Below are 24,123 nucleotides of genomic sequence, written 5' to 3' on the forward strand. Positions count from 1 at the left end.
TATAGTCCGGAAATTACGGTAACTTTAGAAAGAGAGAGGGCAATTCATTTCCTCATTCTCAAAATGCAATAAGACTCCAAACTGAGTTTGGAAAACGTGTTTTCAACACCATACAGTTATTTTGTTGCAGCTAGATATTCAGCTCACTGTGGCGGCATCAGAAAAACTGCTTTGTTGGCTAAAAGAACATTGAAGCTTATAGTAGTGGAACAAAGGCCAAAGCAGTTGATGAAACCTGAAATGCAACTTAAATTGGATCTGCTGAGTGAGCAAGGACACGTGATGGAGCCTGAATCCATTAATACACTCAGCATGGACTATACTGAAATGATATCTCAAAGAAAAGCATGACCTTTTTCTTTTGTAACTTATTTAAGTTGTATTTAATGAGATCGGCTTACTTTGATGTGCATTGTTCTGCAGGGACGGAGGGCTTATTATTCTGTGATTAGAGTGACTGTGTGGCAGATTTAAAGAAGGATAAAACGCTACAGAGAATGGAGGGCTTTTGTAGAACAAATGCATTATACTGTAGATAGGCAGGTGTGACTCTCCAGATCTATGAAAGCACTTCTCACTGGTTATTTTATTGGTAGTGTTTTATGCAGTTAGCTTTATAAGCTAAGCATCTCTATGTTTTACTCACAAAATTTCCATTAAAAAAAACCAATTTACTGGAATAAATCTTTTCATTTGTTGCACCAGCGTTTTTAAATAGTAATAATTTGCAAGGGATTATTAAACTTAATTTAATGCACTTTTAAGATCATGCTTCCAACATGCAGAGTAGATTAGAGGGATCATTAAAGAAGAATCAATAATCATGCATGATCAGTTTGTTCTTCTGTAGAGTCCCGCTCGGTGTTTGCACAGAGGAAGACGTGTTGTGGTGTATAGCGTACTGACAGGCAGGCGCTGACTCAGGCACACAGTCCTGAGCCCATCTCTCCCCTGCCAGTGACCCCACTAATCACATCAGGAGCAGTCCTATGCTAATCATTCCTCCCCTGAGACGCTACACATGGCAGTTTATGAGTTTGAGCAGTGTGAACGCAGTTGTGCAGCGATGCCAGCTGGAGCAGCAGACGTAAACCTGCTGAAGAGCCGAGGAGAGATTTTTTTTTTTTTTTTTTTAAAGCACAGTTTGATCCCCGAGGAGCAGAGCAGGGCAAACTATTCAAAGCGCTGTTCTGAGGTCGAGAGCGTGAACCTCCGGATTGTCAACCCCCATCTGAACTGTGTGCCAGGATGAGCCCAGATGTCACCGTATAGACGGCGTCTCTTCCTTCCTCGGAGGTGACTCGCAGTGTTTCTGTCTGTCTGTGTGGAAAATGGGGGCAGGGGCGGGTTATTTCTGTCACACTCTGTCTCTGAGGTTGCCAAGGATGTTTCACCACCAAAGGCCACAATCTTTCAGCCGCCTCCTCGCCTCACTCTGCATCTCTCTTGTTCCGCTCATTAGTATGTTGATGTATACTTTTTATCATCCTGTCTGTAGCTCCAAATGATGCGTACAGTGGCTCTTACACACACATGAAAGTGTATTTCTTTGCAGAGCTCTGCATGTGAGAGAAGAGGTGTCTGCTGTAGCTGGAATCTTTAGCACATGCAGCATCAACCAGGCTCCAGCTGCATCCCCCATCTCTGCTTTAGCCCTCTCTTTCTCCCCGATAGAGTAGAAAATCTCCTATTTCACTCTGTGCTGCAGCAGCAGCTCCCAAAGCACCGACAGAAAAGGAAGTGAAGCACTTTACAGAAACTAGCCGTACTCATTCTAACCCCATGCCTCTTTAATAAAGTCAGCTGAACGGCAGGCTGTGCCTGGCCATGAATTTACCAAATCAGAGCAGCTGTTGTTGTGGAAATGTGTGACAATTAGGGCTGTCAAAGTTAACACGATAATAACGCGTTAACGCAAAGTTGTTTTAATGCCACTAATTTCTTTAACGCATTAACGCAATCGATCTTTCGGGGGTTGTAGCGCGCTCAGTTTTAAAGCTAGAGGAAGATCCTGCTATCATATGAAACTAGGAAACCTAAAATAATTATAGACATGTGTATAAAACAGATGTTTGTATAACAAGAGATGAATGCATACAAACTCTATGGAATCTCCGGTTTTCTATCCCCCAAAAGGGGGCGCGGCCTTGACTTTTTGCGTAGTACCCGTATGTGCCGGTCTGATGTATGCTTCCACCTCTCTTTGGTCTGGTTGCGGCAGAGCTTTGGTAAACAGCGGTGAATAAGAAATGACATGCGTCAAAACTTTTGATCCCCCATATAAACTTTCAGACAACGCCACCGTGCACTCACTTCTCTGTTACCATTCCTCAGACCTCCTCTGCTCATTTTGCATGCACCTCCCATCCAACTACGATTTAAAAGAAAAAATAAAAGAGGGAAAAAAAAGAAAAGACGAGGCTGCTTGCTCCCAACAGCAATCCGACGTGCCTGGAATGAAGACGGCTGACCTTGGGAGAGCTAAACGCATCCTCTGGGTGCCACAGTGCTAAAAACAACACACAAGCTTCCAGCCAAGGGGCAGATTATTTTGGAGGGAAAGGTGTTATGGAAAGCAGGAGATAGGAGACAGAGGGAGACGGGGAACTTCAGTGGTGAGAAGGTCTATCTACCTGCCTTGATATTTTTTTTTTCTCCCGAGACACAGAGATAGCCACCCAGGATGTTTTTCCAGCTTCTTTCTGACCGTCTCAGTGTAGGTCAGGCCCCCTGTTACTGCCACCCTGCAATCATGGCTGAGGTGTAGCCACCGCTGAGTGAGATCCAATCACTGGAGCCTTTGTGCACAACAGAAGAGTGACCCGGCTCGCCACGAGAGAGGGGGCGAAGGGTTAGAGACGGTCGGCTTTTAGTGAGGAGAGAGGCTCTAAGAAGAGCAGACCCACCTCTCTGAGTGCAGCAGCTGAAGTGGAATCCACATAAACAAGCCTGAGATTTTTCTAAAGGCACAAAAGAAATGGGAGCATGCTGTTGTCTCCGTGTTATTCCACGATTGATTGCAAAGTCGGCTCCATTAACCCATCACTAGGTTTTAATTAGGCTTCAACATACGAGGCAGAAGATATGATGAGATGGAACAACAATTATTCCTGTGATGGAACTGGGTTGTTGCAATGGGCAGCAGTAATACAGCGGTACTTAAGAGACATTTCTACCTGCGGTATTGATGTTATGTCAGCGTTGGATGATACACAAATCAATAATGGTTGAAAATAGTGCTCGACCAATAGGGATTTTTCAATGGACGATGGCCCATATATATTGCCGATATCATGTGTTTTTCTTTTTCTTACAATATTGCTGAACTTAAAGGACCAATGTGTCGCATTTAGGGGGATCTATTGGCAGAAATGGAATATATATATAATAATATAACATAATATAGGCAGCGCTGATCAAATATGAATCAATATTCTGTTACAGTAATGCCTATTTCTGGCATTTTTCAGAAACATTTTGACTGTAAAAATGTACTGCAGAATGAAAACTTAACACACAATCTGTTGACGCTGGTCTAGTAATACATACGGGGCTGTATCTGCAGTATTTACATCAACATTTCTGTCAAGATTAAATGTGCAGATGGTCATACATATGTTTTGTACTCAAAGTGTCCTGCTGTGTGGATTATCCATGTAAAAAAACTGCACCATATTCATATATTCAGATACAGAAAAGAATAATTTTCTACCGGCTCAGATGGAGCTAATGAAGAATTAATAGTAAACAAAACTCTTCCCACATCGATACAATTGACAATGATTGTAAAGATATTTATTAAATACTGATGTGTTGATGCTCAGCTGTACTGTATCATCTAGTCTGAAGACAGAAATGCTACATTTCATATCTCACCATTACTTTTATATTTTAACCGCCATCAAAAGAAAACAAAACTAACCAGAAAGTTGGTAAAATAAAATGCTAGATATTGTCACAGTAAAGATGTTAAGTAGTTTTATCTTGACGGTAAAATGTATTGCAGCGATAGATTAAATCATGTCATTACAGACAGAAAACCATCGATGAACTTCCTGCTTGGGGAGCTCTTGAGGTCACTTCCTTGTGCAATTCGCTCCTAATGATGCAGGCAGTTAACTGGTAATCTATCCATCAAATATCCCAGTAGACTGCCACTCTTAAGGGATGAAGAGTATAGTACAAATGATGTCATGTACTTTCTCTTAATGATATATTCAGATGAAATCCCCCACGGACAAAAAAAAAAAATCCCCATAATCACAGTGTGGCTCAAGTCCAGGCAATCCCCTCTCTAATGTCTCATTACCCTAATGCAACATTAGATTCCTAATGAGACAAAGATTTTTTTCACTGTGTGGCCACGGTGAATGTTATCCTTATTAATTGAGCTTTAAGTGCGCGATCCATCTACCGTGTATCAGATGAGTCATCCCTGCGTGGGCCACCGGCGGCCGTGTCATTAACAGATCATGATGCTTGTACAGAAATTACAGCAAGCATTCAACATTTAGTGAGGACTTACCCACTAACATTATTTTCCACTACGGGCCCGTTTTGTTGTATAAGGTTTGCTCGGCAGAAGACGGGTTGCCGTGCCGACACAAGAGAGGGCCTCTACATCAGCAGCATCCAATCAAGCAGACAGCACAGGAAACCACAGGGCCAAAGGTTATGAACATATAACAGGAACCATCTTCCTTCACTCGATGGAGAGAAGGCACAAGCTAATTGCTCTTTTATTTCTAAGCAATCAGCATCATTGCTCAAAATTAGGGCTGCATTGATTAAAATGGTTAATTGCGTGATTGTCCATAGTTAATCGCAAATTAATTGCACATTTTTTATCTGTTCAAAATGCACCTTAAAGGGAGATTTGTCAAATATTTAATACTCTTATCAATTGCTTTGCTTTATGCAAATGTATGTATATATTTATTATTGGAAATCAATTAAAAACACAAACGAATGACAAATATTGTCCAGAAACCCTCACAGGTACTGCATTTAGCATAAAAAATATGCTCAAATCATAACATGGCAAACTGCAGCCCAACAGGCAACAACAGCTGTCAGTGTGTCAGTGAGCTGACTTGACTATGACTTGCCCCAAAACTGCATGTGATTATCATAAAGTGGGCATGTCTGTAAAGGGGAGACTCGTGGGTACCCAGAAAACACATTTTCACTCACACATCTTGAGGTCAGAGGTCTTGCCAGTTTGTCAGCCACAACAGCTGCTACCTCTATTTTGGACTGAAAACACTTATTATATTTATAATATTGTTTTGTTCAACACACAGGCCATTTTGGTAGAATATGACAATAGAATAGAAATTTTACTTTTGTAAGGCACTTTTTAGGAGGACGTTTTACTGGCGTCCGGTAGTCGCTTTCAGTCGCTTTCATTAATGCATGAGCTAATGCAAAACGCGAAGCATGAAGTAGTAGTAAGATTGACCTAAGAAATTTCAGGACCAACTTGTTGATTTGTGGCAACAACACAAGTGTTTATTTAACGTGTCTCCATGACTTCATCCATTATTTTTCTTTTTGCTTTGTGAATTTTCAGTTGAAAGTAATGCAAAAACTAACATTGCTAACTGTTATTTGTTAAGACTAAACTTTGATAGATATTTTGCAAGATTTCCGTTTTTTAGTCGAGACTCTTGTTGTTCTTGAATGAATGTGTTAGTGTGCGGTGAGCTGTTTTGGCCAAATCGTTACTCACCACACACTACATGAACATAACTTATACATTTAACATAACATGTTATGTGTGGGGTCTCTCACATTTTCAAAATCTGTTAAGATTTGAAAAGTCTTTTCGAGTGGGCCGGCCTTTAAGAACTGACAACAGGAACCGTCTTCTTTCACTCATGAGCTAATGGCTCTTTTATTTCGAAGCAATCAGCGTCATTGCTCCAAAATACAATATGGAAGTCTGAAATGCACATTATCTCTTTGTGATTTGAAACAATTGATGGTGACACTTCCATGTAGTGTATGTGGCTTAACAACTTCACTTAGCATAATGACTAATTACGAGCAGTGTTTGTTGGGATGTGACAGTCTCGTACGCCCTCGCAATAAAGACAGAAGAGGTTGGCGCCGCCATTAATACGCTAGCGCCAGATAACCTTCAGTCCCCGCAGAGGACTCACGCACAATTAACTGTGTGTTCTGCTTCCTTATCGGCTCACTGACAAGTCTTTCTTTTTTTCATTATACAATTGAATGAAAGAGAACAGATTTGCCGCGTCCCCCCCTCTTGGGAACAAAAGGAATGACGCATTAGTATAATGAGATGGCTGGATATTTACAGCGCGGTTAAACACAGACGTGGCAGCTTGGCCCCGCAGCTTTTTGACTCCCACATCTGGCGTTGTGGAGAATTTCATTTGAGATGGGAGGGTCCTCTCCCGCAGATTTCCAGATGATATCTTTGCTTTATTTAAGCTCATTACAGCTGCATTTCAAACAGCCTCTTGTGTTCGGTCGGGGGTTGCATGTGGCGGAATTCGTGGTTTGTTACCTGGAGCGACCCAGCGGCCAAGACATGATGTCGAGCACAAATGGGATTAGCAACGGTCCTCCCCCCAGGCGGAAAGATCCAGACCTGAGCAGTCGAGCTCAAGCTTTCCACTGACCACCTGGTCTAATTAATAAATAACTGGAAGACAGGAAGCAGGAGGAGCAGCCCATTGTCTCTGTTGTGCAGAGATGAAGTACCTGAAAGCCACACTTGAGTAAAAGTATATATGTATGTATTATTATATAATAATTATATTTATTTAAATAAAATTATATATATTGTTATTATTATTATATCATATCATTATAATACTTGAGTAAAAGTGTTGATATTTACTGTACTTAAAGCAGCAGTAGGCAGAATATTTTTGGCTTCATTGGGCATAAATTCCATAATAACCTTTCAGCATTTTGTAATTTAAGTGTTCTGAGAGAAAACTAGACTTCTGCACCTCCTCATGGCTCTGTGTTCAGGCTTTAAAAAATCTAGCCCGTAATGGGAGACTTTGACCAATCACAGGTCATTACAGAGAGAGAGCGTTCCTATTGGCTGTTCATTCAACGGAGGCAGCTGTCAATCACTCGCAAACTCCGATCAAACGGTCAAACTAGGCAGCGCTGATCAAATATGAGTCAATACTCTGTTACGTTAATGCCTATTTCTCGCATAAAATGTTTTCAGATTCATATTTGATCAGCGCTGCCTAGTTTGACCGTTTGATCGGAGTTTGTGAGTGATTGACAGCTGCTCAGAGACGGCAAGGCTCCAGCTCAGCTCTGATTGGTTGTTTTCCTTCGTCTGTGAAATCTTGCAGATGCCATTAGGAGCACTGGAGGACACCGGAGGACACAGAGGAACATGATTTTTCTTCAGATTACCCGTTTCATGCGCTACTGTCAGGATATAGTGACCGTTTTTTAAAGATAACCTTTTTAAACATATTTGCTCCAATTCTACCCACTGCTGCTTTAAAAAGAAAAGAGCAGGAAGAGGAAACCATTGTCTCTGTTCTGACACTCCAATTAGTAGAAAACAAGGTCACATTAATTGACTACCATCCAATCTCATACAGAGGGCCTTTCCTGTCTACCTGAATGTCATTTTAAAGTCTGTTCAGGGCTATATTGATATAGAATATTCTGCGACAAGCGTGTGTAGATGAGGGATCGCTGTCATGGAATATCAAGTGCTGATTTACTGTATAATAGATTCAGCGACGATGCCCTCCTGCTGTCCTGCCACCTGTTCTGTCAGCCGAGAGCCGTGTCGCCGCGCTCACATCCACGGCTCGTTTACCAGCAGCACTTCAAAAACAAGCACATCCCTATTAAGCAGTCAAAGACTTCCAGAACCAGCTCAGATAGAGAGAGACGCCCGGCTACACGGCACCAAGCCGCTCGCGCACTTTCTCCACGATTAGACGAAACGAGATGTGACTGAAGTTCTGGAGGTTTGTCCATCCAGCCTCGGTGTCACCCTGTCTCCGCTCCTCCGTCGTCTTGACAGTGATGAAGTGCCTCAGCTGAGCTTTTTTGGCTCCTCCAGTGAAAAATGAAGCCATTAACTGCAGAAGGGAGAGGGACGTTACCGAGGCTCGTGGGCACGTGAAGGCCTCCCTCTCTCCCCTGCACGTTCTGCAGTGGCCTCAACAGGACCATCCGTCTTAATCAGAGCCCTCTCCATGCAGCACTTGTACCAGACAACTTTTTATTTTTTCATTCACCAAAATGACAACCTCATCCTTTCATTAGCAAACGAGCCAGAAACGGAAAGGTCAACGAGTCGAAAACAAAGAATGCATTCAGTGTTGATGCAATAAAATCAAGTCAAGTTATATTAAAGAGGAATCAATACTTTACACATTCCTCCCTGTAGAGACGTTCCGATTAGGGCTGTCAAAGTTAATGCTTTAATGCAAATTTGTTTTAACGCCACTAATTTCTTTAACGCATTAACACAATTGATCTTTTGGAGGTTGTATTGGGCTAGTTTTAAAGCTAGAGGGAAGATACTGCTATCATATGAAATGAGAAAACCTGAAGAATCCATTGGTACCAACCTTTTCATATTAGCTTCCTCAAAGGAGGATAAATAACGCTCCAAACTTGCACTAAATTTTGGCGAGGAAAAACTGTCATGGTCATTTTCAAAGGGATTCTTTACTGACCTCAAGATATGTGAATGAAAATGGGTACCCACGATTCTCCCTTCACTGACATGCCCACTTTATGATAATCACATGCAGTTTTGGGGCAAGTCATATTCAAGTCAGCACACTGACACACTGACAGCTGTTGTTGCCTGTTGGGCTGCAGTTTGCCATCTTATGATTTGAGCATGTTTTTATGCTAAATGCAGAACCTGTGAGGGATCCTAAACAATATTTGTCATTGTTTTGTGTTGTTAATTGATTTCCAATAATAAATATATACATACATTTGCATAAAGCAAGCATATTTGTCCACTCCCATGTTGATAAGAGTATTAAATACTTGACAAATCTCCCTTGAAAGTACATTTTGAACGATAAAAAATGTGCAATTAATCACTAAATATTTATATCGATTGACAGCCCTAAAAGCATTATAAAATACAAAATAATCTGGTTAAACAAGTTGATTTTTTTTCTGTGTTAATAAATCATGGTATCGGGGCATAGGCTGGCTTACTCGCCAATTTTGAGCAGTATCGAACGCATTTCCAATACTGACATCGGTATCGGAACAACTCCTCCTCTCTGTCACCTGTTTGGTAGCTACAGACTTCTCCCAGTCTGCATCCTTAAGCTGCTTAGTGTCTTCCGCTTTTATCCTCCCCCTCCCCCCCTTACCCCCCCGCCCCTAACCTGCCTCTAGGCGGTACTGGGCTGTTGACTCATGGAGCAGAAGTTGCGGCCAACGCTGTCGCTGGCAATGCATGTCTACATGTATGCGTGTGTGTGTGTACAGTATGTTGAGTGTTTGCTGCTCATTTCAGGCAGAAACGCTGCAGCCTGTCCAGAGGTATTAACATCTCAGCTCACCTTTCAGTGTTTACTGTTCATCCAAATACCACAAAATGTGTCTGTGTATGTGTGGAAAATATCAATTGGCAACTTGCGGTAGGCAAACAGGGGTTCAGAGGCCATAAACGGTCCTTCAGGGGGCCCTGCACAGTCTTCAAAGTGAAGAATATCTTTATTTTATATGACATTTTACTAAATGTATGCTATGTGAAGAAGAGTTATTCACCCTCTGCAACATTAACAGTGCATCAGATTCAGTATAAAATTGAAAATCCTCCCAAACGAGGGTTCTTGGACGTTAAATCATTAACATGAGATGAGACCGTCTAAGACTGCCAAAAATCCACCAGACTTACCTCGTGTTCATCTGACAGTTTCTCTCCATCATCTGTGTCTCCGCAGAGTTCAGTAATCATGTACGATGCGGCGAGGGTGCCATCTCCTAAGGATGGCGCGAACGGGTTGGCCCAGCCCGTGGTCCCCGGAGCCGGAACGGGAACGGCTGCGGGACCAGGTGGGCCGACGCCGACCGCCGTCCTACAAGCCAAAACTGAGGAGGGACAGCCAGGTACAGAAGAGGAGGAGGAGGAGGAGGAGGAGGAGGAAGAGGAGCCCAAAGCAGAGCCAGTCCTGGTGAAAAAGCCACACAGAGAGATTCTGGACCATGAGAGGAAGAGGAGGGTCGAGCTCAAGTGTATGGAGCTCCAGGAGATGATGGAGGAGCAGGGGTAAGTACATGCAACCGTTGACAGAGATCTCCAAAAGAATCCAAACAAAGAGATACAGCATCTGGATTGAAGTGTTTCAAGTCCTCTAATATGAATACTCACAACGCTACGTCTGTTATGTTTTCGTCTGCTGATTTCCCACAGTGCAGACTTGAAGTGTGAAATATTTCTTTTTTAATCTTTGTGACATTTTTATGAATGATACTTGCCCACAAACGGAGCAGAACGGGTAGTCTTATATCGCAATTTGGGGTCATCGATTATATTAATGATCAACTCTCGTGAATGCGCAGCTACTCATGCACAGTTGCCATTCATCAGGTCGAAACGAGCAATTCATGACAAGTGAGTGTGCAGTCAAGAGATTTTAATGAATCTGACTTGGAACACTCACAGAAAAAAAAAAAGTGTTAACAATTTGAAAAATGTTCTTGCATGAAGCCCAAGATGTTTTAAGCACAAAAACCCACTGAGCAAGTAAAGCACTTCAGCTGCACTGGGTATTTGATGTCAAATGACATTACCATTTTCAGTGCAACAGCAGTTGTTTATCTTTTCTTTACAATTTGGTTATTGGGAGCCGGTTGGAGTGCGATCCGTGAAAGCTTTCTCCGTGTAGTAGAGCACTTGACATTGACAGCTACATACCTGTAGGGGTGCTGAGTTCACATTCAGAATCTGTTACCTGCCAAAAGTCATTTTCATCGCAATATTGGGAAGAAGAAAAAGCAACAATCCCCTTTAGAGGAGTGTAATAAACATAAGGGGCTGTGTTTTGTTAGGAAATGGGGCACAGCAGCTGCGTTTTGTTGATATGGCCATTTTTAGCAGCATGGAAATGGGATCAGGATGAATTCATTATCATCTTCTTCATTCCCTTTTAAAAGAATCCTTGTATGATGCTTGTATGATGCTAATTTTGTGGTGGAGAGAATGACGTGCAACAAATGAAAGTCATGTGGCGGGATGCTCTGTTCCTGATGGTAACGGCTTCCTGGAATATGAAACAGTTCCGTATTAGCTGAAGGACTCTACAGGGACCATTCTGGCAGAGACCAGGTGCTTCCTGCTTGGCCAGCTGCCCCATTTAACATAATTGGCAATGCTCACAATCAGCAAGCCGGTGAAGGACCGCCACGTCCTTGTCACCGTTCTAGTGGCTCCTTCTTACCGGTTGGGCACCTGTGGAGAAGCAGGGAGGTGGTGGAGAGCCTCACTGCCGGGTGAAAAGAAGAGACTGGCTGCTATATGTGTGTTGGGATTCTACGCGGCCCCCAGACCAACAGTGGGAGTTAGTTGTGACAAGAACCACAGTGTGCTGGGAATAGGGCCTTTTGAAATTGTGAGAAATGAGTAAAAACAATGTAGGAACATCTCATGGGAAAAAATAAATCTGTTTATTCTCCGAATTCAAGCTTTTGAATAGAATTTGTTCACGTGTGTGTAGCTTGGTTTAAGCAGGTTGGAGCAACCAATCATAGGAATCCCTAGAAGCAAGATTGCACCACATAGCCTCTTCATACATTACAGCAATGACACAAATTTTACCTCAGATGAAAATGACACACAAACGCATCATTTCCAGGGTTCAAACCACTGACTGTATATAAAAAGTGGATGTAGTCACCATGGTGTCACCCTATGGTTTGCGGACTACCGTTTTGAAGCCTTGAGTTCAGCATTTTGGCCGTCGCCATCTTGGTTTCTGGCCGTCACCATCTTGGTTTCTGGCCGTCGCCATCTTGGTTTCTGGCTGCCGCCATCTTGGTTTCTGGCTGCCGCCATCTAGGTTCTTGGCCGTCGCCATCTTGGTTTCTGGCCGTCGCCTTCTTGGTTTTGGGCTGTTGTCGTCTTGGTTGTTGGCAGTCGCCATCTTGGTTTTTGGTCGTCGCCATCTTGGTTTCTGGCCGTCACCATCTTGGTTTCTGGCCGTCACCATCTTGGTTTCTGGCCGTCGCCTTCTTGGTTTTGGGCCGTTGCCATCTTGGTTTTTGGCAGTTGCCATCTTGGATTTTGGCCGTTGACATCTTGTTTTTTGGGCGTCGCCATCTTGGTTTCTGGCTGCCGCCATCTAGGTTCTTGGCCGTCGCCATATTGGTTTCTGGCCGTTGCCATCTTGGTTTTGGGCCGTTGCCATCTTGGTTTTTGGCAGTCGCCATCTAGGATTTTGGCCGTTGACATCTTGGTTTTTGGGCGTCGCCATCTAGGTTTTTGGCCGCCGTCGCCATCTTGGTTTCTGGCCGTCACTATCCTGGTTTCTGGCCGTCACCAACTTGGTGATGTAGTATGTACTATATACTGCATACTGCGTTCGTTAGTAGTATGTAGTAGGCGGTTTTGAATGCAGCCATGGAGATACATGGAGATTCATACATCAGCTCCAGACATTTTTGCTTCACAATCTTGTTCATGTCACAGATGCAACATTACTCATCCTTGATGTTGCATATTTGCAGCCAACACTTGAACTTTGTATTAATGGCCTCATCCTCAAGTAGTGGTTATTAGTGAGGTTGCCATAGAGACAGTCAACCCAGCGTAGGCTGTTTCATTAGCATTATGTGCGTCCTCCAGCACAAAGTTAGGAAGAGCTCAGTGTGTGCTAACGCCAAGGGCCATGAAAATTGTAGTGACTGCAATTGGCCCTAATCCACAATCTCAAGGCTTCTCTCAGGCTGATCTGCACACACACACACGCACACACACACACACACACACACACACACACACACACACTGCTGCTTGAATAACCACAGCTCCCAGGCAAACTCCAGGCTAGCTGAGACTGTAATTAATGATGAGCTCCGTGATCCTGTGTCAGTATGGAGAAAATTCAGTTTCCTACTGATACCTCGTGGCATTTTATTCACATCACATTTGTCATTTATAGAAAGCCGGCTAATCCTCGATGTATTAGGGGAGGGTGATTTAATTGAATAAAGGGCGAGCTAATTAGTGAGCCTTTTTTATTTTTTTTCTTGGTCAAGGCTAGAAACGATTAACCTGACCCACCAGATGGTTTGTTACACAGAACCATCTGAGAAGCTGTCATTGGAAACGGTCTGGAAATGATGGCAGATGATTGGCTGAACCATCTGTCAATCAAACTCTTGCCGAAGCCAACATCTTTTCCATCAAGAAAAGCCTTCAGTGCCGTTCTTTGCTCTTCTTTCAATGAAGAAATACTCTCCAGTTTTGATAGAACTGAAGCTATTGCAGCATTTCCACTAACCTCTTCAGGAGCTGCCTGACAACGAACAGTCGCCTCTCCTCCGTGTCGCCTCAGCACACCTGATGGTACATGTCCACAGGGGGCGTTTTTTATTGCGAGGGATCATCTCATTTCCCAACATTGGACGCTTGATGGGCTGACACGAGACGCAAGACACTAGGCAGCTGATTGGATGAACGCTTTCCCTCGTGGCAAACGGGGATTAATATAAGCTCTTTGCTCATGGGCTGCTGCTCCCAGCTTTCAAACCGGAACCAACACGGTGGCTCGTTTGGAAACTTTTTTGTATAATAGTTCACCAAAATGTGTTTCTGAAAACATTTTATGCGAGAAATAAGCTGTGCAGTTGCTAAATATGTCTTGATATGCATAAAGTATCCTAGACCTCAACTTTATGCAAATGATGAGCAGCCAACGTGACGCCCCATCTCTCGAATCGCGCCGCCACGCTACCAAAATGCATTGCACTACTGCTGACATAGTCAATGAATGGGAAGCAAAGGAGGTTGTGGACACGTACCATCAGCCACGCCCTTAGCCGCCAGTAGCTCCTCACAGGATGCTGATTGGTCCGTGCTCTGGCTCCCTGGACACAAATGCATTACTTTTAGGCTGATGAGATGGCTTTTCGTGTGATATATGATCCAGCTATTCTCACATGATCTCATGACATCGCGAGAATCCAGCAGCCGTGCAAGGTTAAAGATACGAGAGAGAGGTGACAGGCACAAACCAGTATGTGGGGCCAGCGTTTTTCAAATTTCTAAAAAAAAGTAGACCTTTTCTTGTTTCCTCCTCTCTCTCCCTCTGCTGTTAGAGTATGGAGATGAATTAAATCAATGCTCCTGTGGGGGGCTTTGAGACGGTGGAGATGGATTAGACTTTTCTTCCACTAATTCTTCTACCCGTCCCTCCTTCCCTGAACGTGACTGCTTGTCAGGCAGTGGGGCCTCGTTAAGACGGCGGGCTAATGGTGGAGCTACGACAGATTGATGTAGCTGAAAGGGAGCTGCCGGACTTTACCAGGAAAGATGAATTAAAAAAAAGGAGGGGGCGCACTGCGGCCATCTGTCAGCTCATCTCCTGGCTTGGAGTAGATATAGTTGCTCGTGGTTTGAGAGCGATGTAAAAGAGTCATGATGTCTAGTGGAACAGCGTAGTGTCAGGCAGCAGCTTGGCTAATGATGACAGAATACAAGGAAGAGGCAGACACCCGCGCTGACCGGCTCCACTCAACTCGTCAGACTGCACGAGCTCGGCTGGCAGACGGGCGCGCTTGAAGGACAGCGACCACTCAGCTGAGTGTTAAAGCTCTGGACGGACTTGAGTCATCTCGTTAAGCTATAATAAAGGGAGAATCTCACTTGCCAGCTTGGCTCGGCACAGCTCCCCCTCGCCTCTCCAATTTCTAATGTTCCTCTTTAAATGAGGGAGTGTGAGTGCATGTGTGCAGGATTAAGGGATAGAGCGGGGGGGATGAAACACAGGGAGAGCAATGCCAAGCATTAGACACAATTAAAATGGTGGCTGGGGTGTGTTTTCATTTGTTGTGGATATAAGCCAGCAGGCTCAGACTGTACGTCACCCCCCGAGCCCCCCGTCCTGACCGGGGCCTGTGTGAAGGATTAGGCTGGGGGGCAGGTTGGATGCCTGCCTCCTTCTCTAACCCTGCCAGCATGGCAGACACTCCCCTCCTCCCTTTACACACAGACCCCCCTCCTAACCCAGCCGTGCTCTTCTCCAGAGATAGGACCGGGATAAATAGTCTGTCATGAGTGATGGCCTCACCCTGGGAGCCAATTAGACGGGCTGAGCAATTAAAGAAGCCTGTTCATTTAGCCATCCGACGCCCGGCAGCATCCGCCACTCACCGGTGCTCTTGAGTGCTCTGCCGCTGCAGGGAGCATTGGCCTTTTATGTATATTAGATGTTCTCTAGGTCACTATACGTTGTGATCTGTTAGAGTAGCTGTTGGAGGAGATGGAACGGTACATATAGCTGAAGCACCGCCAACAACATCCTGTCATCTCTCCATCAGAAAGAACTGCATGAACTGAAAGTCTCAACAAATGCTTCGGCAACACTTTATAATAACCATCATTTATAAATGGTAGATTGATAGTTAATTAAACTCAGTCAATATCTGTTAATGATTACGAAATGATTTATAAACCTTTCAGAAATTGTAAAACATCTATAAACATTACATAGACAGATTTTATAACACCGTTAATTGTTAATAATTAGTTTGTTCAACGTCTATAAACATTATTTGGATGGCTATTATAAAGTAACTGATGATAATAATACTTTGTTAAATGATTAATAAATACTTTGTAAAGCATTTATGAACATTATTTAGATAGATAGTTAATAGTTTGTCAATGAGTAATAATTGGTTTCTGGTCCATCTGTCTATGTAATGTTTGTAGATGTTTTACAAACGATTTCTTAAAAGTTTACTAATCATTTGTTAATCACTAACAAATACTTAATATAGCATAGAAAATGTTATAGTATGTGCAGTAATAAACTGATAATAAATACTTTACTAATGTAATCAGAATGTAATTGTTATCGTCTCTTATCTGTGATGATACAATATAATTAATATACATATATTAATATATAAAATAATAAATATAATAATAAAAAACGTGTATTTCATATTACACAAAATATTGATAAAAATTGTAGCATTACTAATAATTGGTAAAAATTATTAATTATCATTTCGTTATTTGTTAACAGTAAAAAAATGCCATTAGGAGCACTAAAAGGAGACAGAAGAACCTGTTTTTTTTTCACAGATTATCTGTCTCAGGATATAGTGACAGTTTTATAAAAATAACTTTTTATCATATTTGCTCAAAGTTACCAACTGCAGATTTAAAGCACGTTTTGCTACCTCATGATAACACAGTTCACCGACAGATTTCAAGCTCAGGGGCTGCTTTGCATGTGAGGGTCCATGTCCAGATTGTATTTCAGAGCTGTTTTTCCCACACTAATTGAGGCATAAGGATTGCGGATGAGTTGAACTCCTGTGGTGGCTGAGCCTTTTTCCAGCTCTCTAATGAGCTCTCTTCACAGGGCCTCACTCACTCTAATCTGCAGGCTGTACGTGGAGCTCTCTTTAAACTTGAACTCCATATACACAACTGCGCATGCACACACTAACACACACACACTCACAACAGAGAGGCAGGTGTGTGCTAGGCCCTTCTTATGCATGCATGAAACTGTGTGTTTCCGCCAATGATAATAGCTTTTTAAATACAAGGCAGAAGACGTTCCGCCTGCTGCTTCACCAAGCAGAAGAATTAGACGTGCATGTGTGTATTACAAAAACTGTTGTTTTAAAGCCAAGTAGAGAGGTGTAGCCTGGCACAAGCAAAGAATACACAACATAACACAGAGATGCATCACTGAATCTGTGTTTTTACAAAGGCTGTCAATCGATTAAAGTATCCATAGTTAATCGCGATTAATTGCAAATTAATCACACATTTTTTATCTGTTCAAAATGTATCTCAAAGGGAGATTTGTCAAATATTTAATACTCAACATGGCAGTGGGCAAATATGCTTGCTTTATGCAAATGCATGTATATATTTATTATTGGAAATTAATCAACAATCGTAAGTTCCGTTAATGCGTTGGAAATGCGTCCAATACTGCCCGAAATTCGGGATTAGGCATCGGCAAGTAGTCTATGCACCGATCCAATACTATGATTTATTAACCCAGAAAAATAATCAGCTTCAGAAATCAATTCTTCTTTGTTGCTCCAAAACAGTAGCCTTCACTGTGCTGTCGCCCTGGATGTATCATGGCTGCCACTGGCAACTACTGTTTTAGAGCAGCAAAGAAGAACCGATTGCTGGAAGTTTATCACGTGACGATAGTAAACAACAACAATGCGGTAGCACGGTACGGTAACGGTAGTCAGAGCGAGGAAATTGTCAGCCATTTGGCAATATTTCACAAGTAAAAGTAAAACTGTATGTATTTGTTCATGCTTTACAAAGAGCTTAACCTGAGCCAGGCCATACAACAAAGATAGTAATCATATCCATACATGGTCAGTAGTAAACAGCTGTTAAATAGTAATAGGCTACAGTAAATTGAGACAGAAAGGAAAGAGGTTTATCGTAGTAGTCAGGAGCTGAATGGTTGTATTTTGGCCACCGCTGCTGCGGCATCGCTTTAATAACATCTGCAGTGACACTTTTTGAATTGCAAGAGACGCGAGCAGCTCGGATCTTATTAAGAGAGCTGCTCTCAGAGCCTCTAAGGCCGGAGCGAATAACTATCTCTGCTCTGATGGAGGTTTCCCTGCGAGCCAAAGCCTGTGTCACAAGACGATAAGCCTGCGTCCTATCAGACCGCAAATTGGAGGGAAAGCATCTTGAGGAGAATGACCCATTTCATACATTGTCACCGGGGGAGGTCCCAAGCCAATATAGTAGAGAAAAGCGCTTCAAATGATGTTGTTACAGGAGGTCGTAGAGAAGATGAGCAATCAGAAAGAGAGGCGATGGCAGATTGTGCTGCTCCAACCATTGATCTGCTTCCAGTGTGGGGGAGGTGAACAGGGCAGCTTTATATATACTGAGAAAGATGTACTCTTTCCTTGCTCCTTGTTCTGTCTGGCCTATCCACTAGCTGTTATCTAACCAGAAAATCTATGACTGGAGAGAGCATCAATTGAGAATCCTCTCCATTCGAGAGTTGAACTGTTTCACTGTGGCTCTGGAGGTCGTTTAAATTCTGCCCCTGGAATAGAAACGCGGGGGCGTTCGGGTTTGCCTTCCCGTGGTCCCAGCGCCATTCAATCTTACTAACTACATTGGCATCACGTTGTACTCTTTGCAGCGGGGATTGATGGCTGCAGAGTTTCATACAGTAGGTGTACAGCACCGCCCGGGGATGACTTGTGAGGAAAAAAAAGGTTGTTCTCTTCACACATGAAGCGCAGAAACATCAGTGGCAGTCAGAAGGAGTACACGCACACACGCACAGAAGGAGTACACACACACACACACACACACACACACACACACACACACACACACACACACACACGCGCGCCCCACACGTAGGCGCGTCCTCCACAAATCGATGGCTATCAGCATAAGGATGGTCTCCGGGCCACAACTATTCATTTTCTAGGATGGTGAGTTAATGGGGGGGATCTGTGGGTGCTCGGAGCTGTCTAATTACTCCAATCAAGTTCTTTAATCGTGGTGATTTTTCATGGCCGGGGTGGCGGGGAAAGCCCCTCGCTCTGATCGATGTCCCCCCGTCTCTCTCCGCCCAAATCACTGGGACTTTGCATGCTGTAGGCTAAAAGGATTTAATTTGGCTCCACTCCTCTGAACAGTCCCACCTCATACGCACGCACACACAAATGAAAACACCATGTTCAGTAACCCTTTAACACTCTGACAGCCCGCCGCCGGGTCCGGCTGCTACTCTGTTCTTCAGAGGTTGTTGAGTTTTCAAGCAAAGAGTGCTACAGGTATCATATGAGGAAAAACTGGCTTGGTCGTTTTCAAAGGGGTCCCTTGACCTCTGACCTCAAGATATGTGAATGAAAAAGGGTTTTCTGGGTACCCACGAGTCTCCCCTTTACAGACATGCCCACTTCATGATAATCAAATGCAGTTTGGGGCAAAAAACATCCAGTTTTTTTAATGCAGTATAAATGTGTTATATTCGTCTACACGGTGGTTAGGGGTTAGGGGTCAACATTCATCTCAATTTGAATTCAGTGTTACCCGGCCTCGCTGAGAGTGACCGCTCCAGTCAGCCCCTCCTCTGCAATGTGTCAGGCCTGAACAGATGGTGTGTTAGCTATACCTTTACAGCTGCAAGAAGCGCTAATTAAATGTGCAGAGGAGGGATGTGTTGTTCCAGTGTGCTCATCCTAATAGCCACTGACAAACATCCAATATGTGGCAATTTACACAGATTGATTCAGAGCTCGTATGGATTTTTTTTTTGCTCTCTTAAATGCGAAAGTTTGCCGATCACGTAAGAAAAAGTTTCTTCTTTCCTTCGACTTCTTCTGCCCATAGATTTATTTCTGTCTGTAGGTGACTCACCATTCGCCAGGTCCCCGCGGACATTCAGGTGCTGTGGGGGATTCTCAGGCTCATGCCTCTTAACCCCGGTGTCTTTTGTTGAAGCGGCACCACTGCTGGGTGTTCACTCTCTAGCTTTGGTTAGTGAGTTATACGGACTATACCGAGAACCCGACTTTGCTGTGCTTCATGCTGCAAAGCTGTGCAGAGCTTCAGAATCGAGCAATTCAACGGAGGACAGAGAGAGAGGAGAAATGGGAGGAGGTCATATGTCAGCAGAAGCTTTAGCTTCTCAAGCTCTGACCCCTTTTTTCAGGTGCTAACATCCTCACCATCATCAGCACAATGTGAAAGAGAACGCCCTAAAGCCTGTTCGGCCTGAACTCATTCAGCCAGTATCTTTCCTGAGCCTTCTCACCCTTTTACCCATTGTGCACCCTTCCTCGATACACAACCGACAGCTGAGAGCACGCCCGGACCGCTGTAGAGTTGTCGGGAAGCAGCCGGCGTACTGCGATGGCTCCTGCGATGTGCATGGAAAGCCATGAATATAAAGTGCGTGTGTTTGTGGCCTCCATTGTGCCGAGTTGACAGCTGCTGGGCTCAGAGATTGCCGTACAGCGGGACCTGATGGTGCTGTCACACCGGCCGGCTTCTTGTCTGTTGGGCCATCTTCCAGCTATTTTTCAGCTCTCCGTCCATTGCTCTTTTTCCTAATCTCATTCTCCACACCGCCTGTGCGCTGACAGCACCAAAGTCAGAATACATGGTATCGGCTGCTATATTTAATCTGAGAACAGCAAACACTCCTCAGACTAATGCCATTTCCACGCTGAAATGAGACCCCCGGTTCATTTACAATCCAGTTTGTAGAGTTGGTCCTGCCATGAGCCGCCCCCCCCCCCGCTAAGAGAGGGAAAGAGAATCTGTTACCAAGTGTTTTTGGGGTTGCCAAAAGGACGGCAGCGGCCTGCGGCAAAAAGTAGAAACAGAATCAACTTTTAGATAAATGCTGCGGTGGCCGATCACGTAACCAGTGAGCCAGTGAGAGTTAACATCCCTGCCTGTCGCTGCCTTGGGAGGGGGTCCAAAAACAACTTTGGTACATGAAAGTTTAAAAAACTGAGGGTAAAAAACAAAACACAAGCATTTAGCCCAGCCGCCCAGGAGTTTGTGTAACAGCCGACAACATGGATGCTCGTTGGAGCAATTCAGAGGGGAGTTTGGTAGTGTGTTTCCTTCAACAAGCTCCAGCACAAGGCCAAGTCCCTCTGAACTTAAAACAACAACTTAAAAACAGGCTCATTCTCAGAACAGTTCTGTCTTTTTCCTCTGATTTCTAAGTAGAGTTTTGGATGGACGCAATGGGGGCGCTAATGGTTTTAAAGTCCCTCAAGTGCCTCTATGAGCTGTGTGTCACAATCACCGCTGCTGCTCCAACTGCTGAGCGTTTCAGCACTAAGTGATGGACAGTTCCTCAGGACTTTGGTTACTGAAAGTGGAGCTCACATTTCAGATGTTGTCACTTACCAAAGACACAAATATCACGCATCAGTATGTTGAGACTCAAAGAGATGATGACTTCTAAGTAGGTCCGTCAATTGTTTGAAATATTTAATCATGATTAATCGCATGATTGTCCATAGTTAATCATAATTAATTGCTCATTTTCTAATCTGTTTTTGATCTGTTTTTATCTGTAAAGGGAGATTTAACAAGTATTTAATATTCTTATCAACATGGGGGTGGGCAAAGGGGACTCGTGGGTACCCATAGAACCCATTTTCATTCACATATCTTGAGGTCAGAGGTCAAGCGACCCCTTTGAAAATGGCCATGCCAGTTTTTCCTCACCAAAATATAGCGCAGGTTTGGAGCGTTATTTAATCTCCTTCACAACACGCTAGTGTGACATGGTTGGTACCGATGGATTCTTTAAGTTTTTTAGTTTGAATCCGCTACAAACTACAAATGCAAATTGTGTTGATGCGTTAAAAAAAATTGCGGCGTTAAAACGGATTTGCGTTAATGTGTTAACTCTAACAGCCCTACTTCTAAGGCCCTACTCTTTTTTTCTATTACCAATTTGTAACTGTGGATAACTAGTGAAACATGCTGCAGCCCCCCTCACACATCATGCTTGTTATTGCTGTTCTTAATACGAACTCTCCAGTCTATTATTAATGTCCGAGGCTTCCAGTCAGTCTCACTCTGGGATGTCTGTCTCCTGGCTACACTTTCACGGCTTTATTAATTCCCCCCCTCCCTCCGCCCTCCGTCCTCTTCTCTCCCTTCATGTTCCTCTGCCTCTGTAGCTCATTACATCCCATTACCACAGCCAGAGCAGAATGTGGAGATGGTGTGAAGATAGTGTGAATAGATCAGCTCGGTGTACGGTGCATTAAAGAGGCCATGCGCTGTCAAGCTCACAAGACATGCATAACTCCCCTATGAGAATCTGTAGAACGGCACAGGACGGAACTTCATTGTCGCTGCCGCTGCTTCCGACAGGCGGGATGAATTATTGCTGTGTCCCCTCACAGAGCTGTCATCGGTCAGAGGCTGCTACTTGTGTTATTCACAAACTGGGAGGATGAAGCCCGAAGCTGTGTGCACGAAAAGAGATTCATTCATTATCTACCGCTTAATAATATCACAAAGAAATTAAAGTACAACTAATCGTTTTGATGCTCTTCTGCTGCGCCCACTGACAATGTAATGAAAAAAGCCAGATATTCTCAATTAGAAAATCTGAATACAATGTGACACAGACTGTAATTGCCTTGCAGTATTCCGTCTGTCAGCTTGCTGAAAGCTCCTCACGTTGCCCCGCGGCTACTCTCAACTCAGCGCTTTGCTTATAGAATAAAACATGACATGCAGTCCGGGCTCGGACAAGGAACCCGCCGGGGTCGGGGGAGGTCGTCGGTGACTCATCAGAACATACATCATCGGGCTGAGTGTCATTTTTTGGCTAGGAAACAGTCGGAGTCAGACGGTCTTTGCCATTTGTTGGACTCTGTTTGATAGCTGGGGATGACATGGCTCCTACACGGGCATCTGGCAGTTATGACGGATGACAATTGGCTTTGCCGGTGCCCCCGCTGCATTCAGTGCTGTTATTAAAAGCTGCTGCTTCAGTTTGCAGTATGTTCATCATTCACTTTCACCCTTGTCTGCTCACTGCTCTGCCAAGACTGCAGATTGCTGTTGTATCTGTGTGTGTGTGTATGTGTGCCTCTACTAACCGCTGTGTCTTTATGTTCGTCCTCAGGTACACAGAAGAAGAGATTCGACAGAAAGTGAGCACATTCAGACAGATGCTGATGGACAAGGAGGGCGTTATCACTAGAGAGGGTTCACACACACAACCAGGGTAAGTTCCTGTACCTGTTTTTTGGCTATTGCCATCTTGGTTTTTGGCTGTCACTATCTTGGTTTTTGTCCATTACAACACAATACAGGTCAGAAATACACTGGGCCATATTCCATGATTCTCTTTAGAAATCGAAGGTTGTGCATCCAATGGGAGGAGGGAGGCCCAGAAGAAAACACAGTTTGTTTGAAGTGTCAATGAAAGTGCCTAGATTCATGAGAATCATGAAGTAAAAATAACCTGCAACACCAGTCAAGCTTTACGCAGCACTGCACAACTAATCTGGTGAAACATTATTAAGGATGAACCACACCGAATGTCTGAATACTAGGGCTGTCAATCGATTCATTTGTTTAATCGCGGTTAATCGCATGATTGTCCATAGTTAATCGCGATTAATCGCAAATTAAACGCACATTTTGTATCTGTTCAAAATGAACCTTAAAGGGAGATTTGTCAAGTATTTGCATGTTGCATGTTACTGCAAAAGATCTGGATTCAGAGCACATGCACTGTGCATATCGTTTTTCTTTCTTTTTCTTCAGCTAATCTATTCGGGATCCCAGAGAGGTTTGTATCCTTGATGATAAATTAATTACAGTAAATGAATCTAATAAAACCAGACAGCCATAAATATCAAATACTGTACCAGCAGAAATAGATTTTTAAAAGAGGTTATGAGCAATGGCCTGCCAGTCTAATAACGTCTTCAGGCGGTCCGTTCCGAAGAATACGGACCGTAATTGCAAAAAAAAGTGCAATCAATTTTAATTTGAATCCTTGGCTTTTGACTGATAATGCCCCTCTCTGAATACACAGGGAACGGTTACAACCCCGATGCTTTGAAAATAATCAGCAGCATTTTAAAGTCTATTCTGAACTCTGCTGGAAGCCATCGAGGCGAAGATTGGCACGATAATTGTCAATTTGTTTAGCGCTAAGCCTCGCTCGCTCATCTGAGGCGAGCATGGACGGAATTAACAGAACCAAAATGTGTAGTCTCCATCCAGGTCACAGACAGACACGCAGAAGACCGCTGCTTCAGCCGTCACAAACATGCAGCAGCAGCGGGACGTAGGCGTGGTGTCCCTCCCGAGTCAGTCCATCATACCGTACGTGTGAATGATTGAGAGAGGCAGTGCGGTGGTGGGGACACGAC

The 24,123-nt window shown here is 43.7% G+C and overlaps 1 protein-coding gene across 2 annotated transcripts in view; it reads left to right on the forward strand.

Annotated features, from left to right (window-relative positions):
* srrm3 (serine/arginine repetitive matrix 3) overlaps positions 1-24,123 on the forward strand; it is a 96,669-nt gene that overhangs the window by 42,860 nt on the left and 29,686 nt on the right. For both annotated transcript variants that reach the window (XM_074612078.1, XM_074612079.1), the window contains 2 exons: positions 9,942-10,267; positions 22,863-22,964. In XM_074612078.1, the coding sequence (XP_074468179.1) occupies positions 9,954-10,267; positions 22,863-22,964 (416 nt within the window). In that variant the 5' untranslated portion in view covers positions 9,942-9,953. The remainder of the gene's footprint in view (positions 1-9,941; positions 10,268-22,862; positions 22,965-24,123) is intronic.

Source organism: Sebastes fasciatus, chromosome 16, assembly GCF_043250625.1.
Source record: "Sebastes fasciatus isolate fSebFas1 chromosome 16, fSebFas1.pri, whole genome shotgun sequence".
NCBI classification, from domain to species: domain Eukaryota; kingdom Metazoa; phylum Chordata; class Actinopteri; order Perciformes; family Sebastidae; genus Sebastes; species Sebastes fasciatus.